General features: G+C 37.3%; 1 protein-coding gene across 1 annotated transcript; it reads right to left on the reverse strand.

The window, feature by feature from the left end:
* Window positions 1-1,551: 1,551 nt before the first annotated feature.
* On the reverse strand, window positions 1,552-2,253 carry LOC148956061 (uncharacterized). The gene has a single exon (XM_089089095.1). It carries the CDS (start codon window positions 2,251-2,253, stop codon window positions 1,552-1,554), a length of 702 nt encoding a protein of 233 aa, XP_088945221.1.
* Window positions 2,254-7,371: the final 5,118 nt, after the last annotated feature.

Genomic DNA, 7,371 nt, shown 5'->3' on the forward strand with positions numbered 1-7,371 from the left:
GAATGTCTACTAATTCTACAATAAATAAAAAAATTCGACTTATTATGATTCATTTTCAATTTATTTACCCGCATCCAGTTTTCAATCAAAGAAATACCTTGCTTCAATATAGTCATCAACTCATTTTCAGTTCTAGCAGCTAGGGTAAAATGGGCATCCTCAGCAAAACATGGTAGAATTCCTTTAGCACCGTAAGTATCAATTTCTAAAGAACAAGTCACATTACTTGAAGCTCTACAAAGGTCATTAATATAAACCAAAAACAACAAAGGACCCAAAACGGAACCCTGGGGTACTCCAATCGAAATATGTTCAATTTTAGACGTAACTCCGTCCATCTTGACACACTGAGTCCTTCCACTAAGAAAACTAACTATCACTTTTAAAAAATCAATACGTATACCACTACTATATAACTTTTGAACTAATATATCATGATCAACAGAGTCAAATGCTTTAATAATATCCAAAAATATCGAAGCTATCTTCAGACCCTTGTCTAAAGCATCATTAATAAAAGTTGTTAAAACAAAACTGCATGCTCTGTAGAATGATGCCTCCTAAACCCAAACTGACTAGAACTAAAAAATTGTCTTTTCTCGAAAAGACTTACCATCCTACTATGAATCAACTTTTCAAACACTCTAGAAATAAATGGCAGTAAAGAAATCAGTCTGTAATCACTAAAACAATTCTTATCCCCTCCTTTGAATATCGGGATACCATTTGCGCACTTTAGACAATCTGGAAATATTCCAGCTTTTAAAAAATTATTTATCAGTCCCAAAAAATGACTAGATATAACAGGTAAAATCGACTTCAAAACCTTCAATGAAATGAAATTGCCTCCTGATGCACCATTTTTCATATTTTTTATAACATCAAATAATTCATCAGTAGTTACAGATTTAAGGTACGCAGACACATCACAATCTTCAGGTAGGAACTGACAAAGATCTCCATCTTGATCAATTACTGCCACCGATGATGACACATGCTGCCCAATAGTAGCGAAGTGATTACACATCTCATCTACAACAAAATTATTCATTCCTATATTATCTGGACGGATCAAGACGCTATCAGAGCTAGTCACCGACTTAATCAATTTCCAAGTCTTACTCGGGTTACCCTCAACATTTTTAAACTTAACCTTATAATATTCTACCTTAGCCGGTCGGAGTACAGCATTTAACCGAATATTATAAACTCTATATATTTCTTTATCATGAGGATCATTGCTCCTTGTTGACAGCTAAGGAACATCACCAAAGATAGTTCGCTCTTCCCCTAGCGTTTTTCAAAAAATTCTTGGCGTCACCGTTAACACAGACTGTTGGATCGGATACACCATAATTACGCATGATATAGGAGTTACTTGTCCATGGTGGAAATCTCAGAAGGAACTTCGTGAATCGAAAAAACAGAACTCTTACTTTTGCACACTCGGCGGACGACAGGTATTTTCCAAAAGGTGGTATATACAGTACATGTGGAAGGGCAGTGGCATTATATAGCGACGCAAGATATTTACGGCAGAACCGATGTCTATTACCAATAATTGACCCATGCACAATCCGGATTTTCACTGCTACGGATTTCTTCTTCGCACTGCTCCACATTGAAAAACCAGATGGCAGATTTTGACACATTAAACGACAAACCTGCTTTATTGTATTCCCTATTCAACACAGCAAAATTCTTAGATAGTCGATCAGTGGACCTGTTCATATTAAGCAAGTCGTCAGCATACGTAATCAATGAAACATCTATCGCTTTTAAAACACAAGAAGTAGCTACTTGGGCTTGTGCCGGCAGAACACTATTGTTGTACAAACTCGAAGATACAACCGAATCTTGTCTGACTCCTTTACGGACTGGTACAACAGCGGATTCGACAGGATTTGAGAGTATTTTGATATGCGCTCTAAGGTTTTTGTACATATAATATAATACTCTGACAATACACAAATGTAGCCCTTGTTTATACGCTTCTAGAAGGATCTGCGCGTGTACCGACGAGTCTAAAGCCTGGCTCACATCAAAAGAGCCAATAACTAGTGGATCACCCGTTGCCTCAGAATGAGACATAATAGCAGCAAGGGTGAAAAGAGCATCAGCACAATCGAGCCTCACCGCAAAACCAAACTGGTGGTTTGCCACTTGGCAACAGTGTCTAACATTTGACAATATAAGCATTCTAGAAGCTTGCATAAAACTGGCGACAAAGTAATTGGGCGATACGAGGATCATAAGTTAGCTGGCTTCCCTTTTTACAGGATGGGCATAAGTTACCCTGTACAGAAAACATCGGGTACAAAATCAATTACGAATTTTAGCTGGTACAATAATGTTAACATTTCATACAGTAGACGAGTACCATTTACAAGGTGAAGTGCCCACAAACCAACAACTCCACGTAATTTTTTCTTTCTCAGCCTATAGGCATATAGGCAGTTACATCCGAACCAGATACGGTAAACTCCGGAAAACTCGAGTTTGATAGCACAGATTCAAGCTCTTCGGTATACAGTCTAGCTACACTGGGATTTGGGGCACTAAATTCACTCGTAAAGTAAGCTCGCCAGTCTTTTGGATCACTAGGGATGGAATTAGGCGTGTTTGGGCGATCTTTCACGCAGTTTTTCCATAAACGACTTGAATCATTAATTATTCTCTCTGTATAGTCATTTTTCGCATTCATGCGGTGCTACTTAAGGGCTCTCTAAAATATAGTTTTTGTGTGTACACGAAGACAATTCAGCACACCGAATTTAGGACGGCCACTTTCTCTCCACACTGAGAACCAGAACTTAGAATCCTGACGTGCTTTCACTAGCTCTTGATTCTTTGAGAACGTCTTTGAGAGATTTCAGTTCCTTTACGAATTTTTCTAATTGGAATAGCAGCATTTTCTGCGGTTAGTAGTGCGTGTGTGATTTCAGCACAGACCGCATTAACCTGTATTTTAGTTTCCTGGATATTCCTATGCACCTTGGCTTGTAGTAGACTAAATGGCACGCTGATCTTCTGAAGCGTCGTGTCAAGCACTGTCCGATAAAGCAGGAAGTCGGCTTTGACCAATCTTTTATTTCATGCCACTGTGAAGTAATTTTTGCCTTTTGGATACAAACATTACCACATGCTTCAATTGGGATGTGATCGGCGGAGTGACTTCCCATTGGCACGCTCACTGTGCCACTCACGTATGGTGTGCATGCCACATGGTCTATATTTGAGACTGAACCACTAGAATGTACATATGTGAAATCTTTGTCTTTTGGGAGCACATGATACTGACTTTCAAGAGCACTTAGGATCTGCTCGGACCGAGGAGATGAGTCGTCGACTAGATTACAGTTGTAGTCTCCGATTATAACGCATTCCAGTTTGGACAACATAATAGTCTTAAGGCACTTTGCAAGAGCTTGCACTGCTTTCGAGAATTGGTTCCCAACACCAGGTTTCCAACCCTTATAGCCATAAAGTTATCAGCAGCATTAAGACTATCGGGATCAACGGCAGAACTACATACGACCGCTAGTCCACCAGAGTGCCTCCCACGTTAACGACACTTGGCTGGTATAAAATAAACTGTATGATTGTCCAAAAACTTGAGAAGGCTGAGACTATCATTTGTCAGTAATGTAACGGGATCAAAATTCAAAACCTCAAAATTTTCAATCAAAGTTACTCTAGTAAAATAAAATCACCCAAAACATGAACCTAAGAATTCAAGTAACCTACAGATCGAGTAATGCTTTATCGTCCAATTTAAAAAGTAGCAAAATAATTGTATAATAATTGGACAAACTTTGTAAAAAATCTTTCCCACAGGAAATATAACAGCAATAAATAAATCTACCCCCGTGGCGCCAAAATATGCAATAAACATCAGTGGGACCAAAGGTTACATGACAGGCAACCAACAATGTAGTTTAAATTTTAAAAGCTTAAATTCCCAAACTGTCAAGAAGGTAGAATTTATCACACGAAAAAATAGTCACTGGAGATACAAAGTATTTTCGTGCAATCTAGTTGCATTGTTCTGAAACTAAGTTTAGGATTATGTATTTCAATGCAATTAAATTGTATTGTCTCTTAACAAGCTTCATAGTGGTAAATTATAAGCCACCTGGAAACTAAGTGACGTATCATTAGCAATAAAATTACAAATGTAATACTTTGTTTCGTGAATAAAAATTCCAAAGTGAAGTCTTAGAGCTATAAATCATACTAAGATTGAAGTAGCCAATTGGTGCAGCCCTGTCCAATAGTAATGTAGGAGATACCACGAACCAATAGGATCAATGTAACACATGTTTTAGCAACGCCTGAATGTAACCTCCGGCGAAATCGGAGGGTATAGTTGCTTAGAACTTAGCAATTTTGAGTCAGTTTTTATGAGCTGTCTATCAGGAGTCTAGAGTAGTCTATTAACAGTCTATCAGCAGTCTATTATGAGTTTAGAGTGAACCTTTGAGAACAATTGATGTAAGTGATTTTACTGTTGCACTGTATATGCCCCAGTCCACAACATTGTCTTAGTGTCTATGACTTTGAATTGTTTTTGATATTCCTGATAAAGCTTTGTACCGCTAATGTGAGTAAAAATAAATACATTACTTTCTTAATTTTTCTCTCTATGTTAGTATTTCTATAGATAATTAGTCCTTGTGGCTCCAACCGCTCCTTAAGGGATCTGAATCCTTTCAATCTGATTTCGACTCAGTATCGCCATTAATATATACTCCCCATTTGAACCGCTGATTTAATTCTCCGCTACACGAAGCTCCCCCGCAATCCATACTATAAATTATAGGAAAACAAATAAATAACCCCCCCATTAACATAAGAAGAATGAACCAATAAAATAAAACCACCCATTGGAATTGGCGCGGCCTGTTTAAAGGAGCAAAACACAAGGACAAAATTTTCCAATTAAAAAAAAAGATTATAGAGAAATATTACGTATAGAGAAAGTGCAATATTTTGTATAGTATTTGAAGTGCAATATATTGTTAGGCCTAAGTCCCCTTAAAATAGTAACAAAAAAGTATACTCCCTAAGAAAAAATATATATATAATCCCCTCATAAGGTAACAGAAATTTGGAGTGTCAAATTTGAGTTATATATATAAAAAAAACAGTGCCGAATTTTAGTTATTTTTGAAAAAAAAACTAGCCAATATGTCATTAGATACAAACGAACAATTGCTAAAACAAAAACTTATTGCCAAAACAGTGGAAATTTCAAAATCCCTTCCCTTGTATAACAGAGACTCAGACGTAGATGAATTTAGTATCGAATTAAACCAATTTGTAGAAGTAACCAAAACGGACTTAAAATCATTAGTAAGCATGTTGTTAATGAGACTAAAGGGGCAAGCATTAACATTCTTAAAACAAATAGAGAACACCATAGGGGAAGATAATAATCTTCTAATAAACTAAATAGAAAAATTGCTAAAACCGTTCCGAGAAAGATTTGTTGAAACCAGTTCTACACACAAATTAAAGCACGGAACTGTATGCTTCGACGAAACCCAAAACGTTAGGGAACACCTACACAAAGTAATGGTATCAATAGAGGCTAAATATGGGAAAGAATCTGGTCCTTTATATGATAAAATTGTACTAAATGCTTTCTTGCAAGTATGAAACCCCAAACTGTACTGTATGTTAGTATAAAAAAATATTCAAACATTAGAGCTGGAAGTTCAGGAAGTAGAAAGAATGGTCGAAATTGACAAGATTGTGGCAAATCACAATACGTCAAGAATAAATAACGTAGGATAATCAACTCCACGACGATCACGAGGATTTTCAACCGAATTTTTCTCGTGAGATAATTCACCAAAACCGAACAAAATAGGTCCTCAACCTCTACCAGGCAAAGAATGGTACGTTTTGTACCCACAAATACGGCAAACTACGTAAATAAACCTCCAATTATATGCTACGCATGTAATAAACGAGGGCATATTGCCAGGGAATGCCGTACTAGAAATAACTATACACCAGCAACCCCCAATTTTAAAAATCGTTTGTTCGGGAGAACAAACATAAATGCCAATGGGTCAGGAAGTTATAGAAGTAACCCCCACGCCTCCCACTGTTCCGCAACCCCTACCAACAAGGATTGGAGTACGCAAATCCTTCCCCCAACCGAAAAAATAAATATCGGTTTCCAAACCCAAATACGCGACCAAACATGTACCAATTCAATTCACGGAAAGTGTATCCGACTAGATTTAACAGGAATACGAGCGATAACAGAGGATATTTTTTCCCGACGGGTAGAAATTATTCGTCAATGCAAAATAAACAAATGCCGCGAGCCGACGGCACAAGAAATTCCAATCCACGCAACAACACGCTGAATAAAAGACAGTCTAACTTCAACCAGCACATGAGGGATGTTCCCACCGAGCCCTAATGTCATAAACCAACCTATCAAATAAATGTACAAGGAAACGAATCAGGCCCCGAAGAGAACTAACCGGAACCCAGGAGTCCAATATTTTTTGTGTGTCTCTTCCAGTAGTTGTGCCTTCTTTAAGTGATATTAATGATATATTACCTATATTAAATGATTTTGATGTTGCAAATATTTATTCCAAAGCGCTAGTACATTCCAGTGTTTCGGTTAATATAATAAACTCGAATATATTTAATAGATTATCAGTATATATTAAGCGTCGGAAAAATTTTAATATTCCCAGTTTAACTAGCGTCACAGGGCATAGACTGGAAGAAACAGGCTCCATGCGCCTGGCTGTGACAAAAGATAATAGAATCTTTTCTGCCAACTTCATAGTATGCAAGAATTTCCCATATGAGGCTATAATCGGTGCTAATTTTTTAAAATCTAATAAAGTGTTATTAAATATAGCGAATCACAGACTCGTTTATCCATCCGATCCTATTCTCCGACGCGTGAAGAAAGGGGAAGCAACAGTGAATAGAATAAAGTCTTTTGTACCCCATTTCTCGTCCTGTAGGAGAAACTTAAGCAATAAATGGATTGAGTCAATAAAAACAAAAATAGGGAAAATGCGGGAGTATAGGCCGACAGAAATAAAGAAAATAACAGAATTATGGAACGAGATAATTGATCTCAATGCTGTCCCCTTACAGCCAACCCCACAAGCGCAAGATTTGACGCAACCAAGCGCCAATCTTAACTTAATAGAAAATGACTCGAAAGAAAAGTATTGTGGATTCAAGGTGCGTAAAACAAAAATCCCCCCAAAAACAATTCAAAGAGTTCAAATCTCACAAATGGTCACCCCTGTAAACGACAATTTTGAAATTTGGTTTGCATCCCCGTGTTGAGAAATCCCCGAAAATCTATTTTGTGAAGAACAG

This window comes from Artemia sp. Qi Xiang Cuo, chromosome 1 (genome assembly GCF_049724085.1).
Source record: "Artemia sp. Qi Xiang Cuo chromosome 1, ASM4972408v1, whole genome shotgun sequence".
Classification (NCBI taxonomy): domain Eukaryota; kingdom Metazoa; phylum Arthropoda; class Branchiopoda; order Anostraca; family Artemiidae; genus Artemia; species Artemia sp. Qi Xiang Cuo.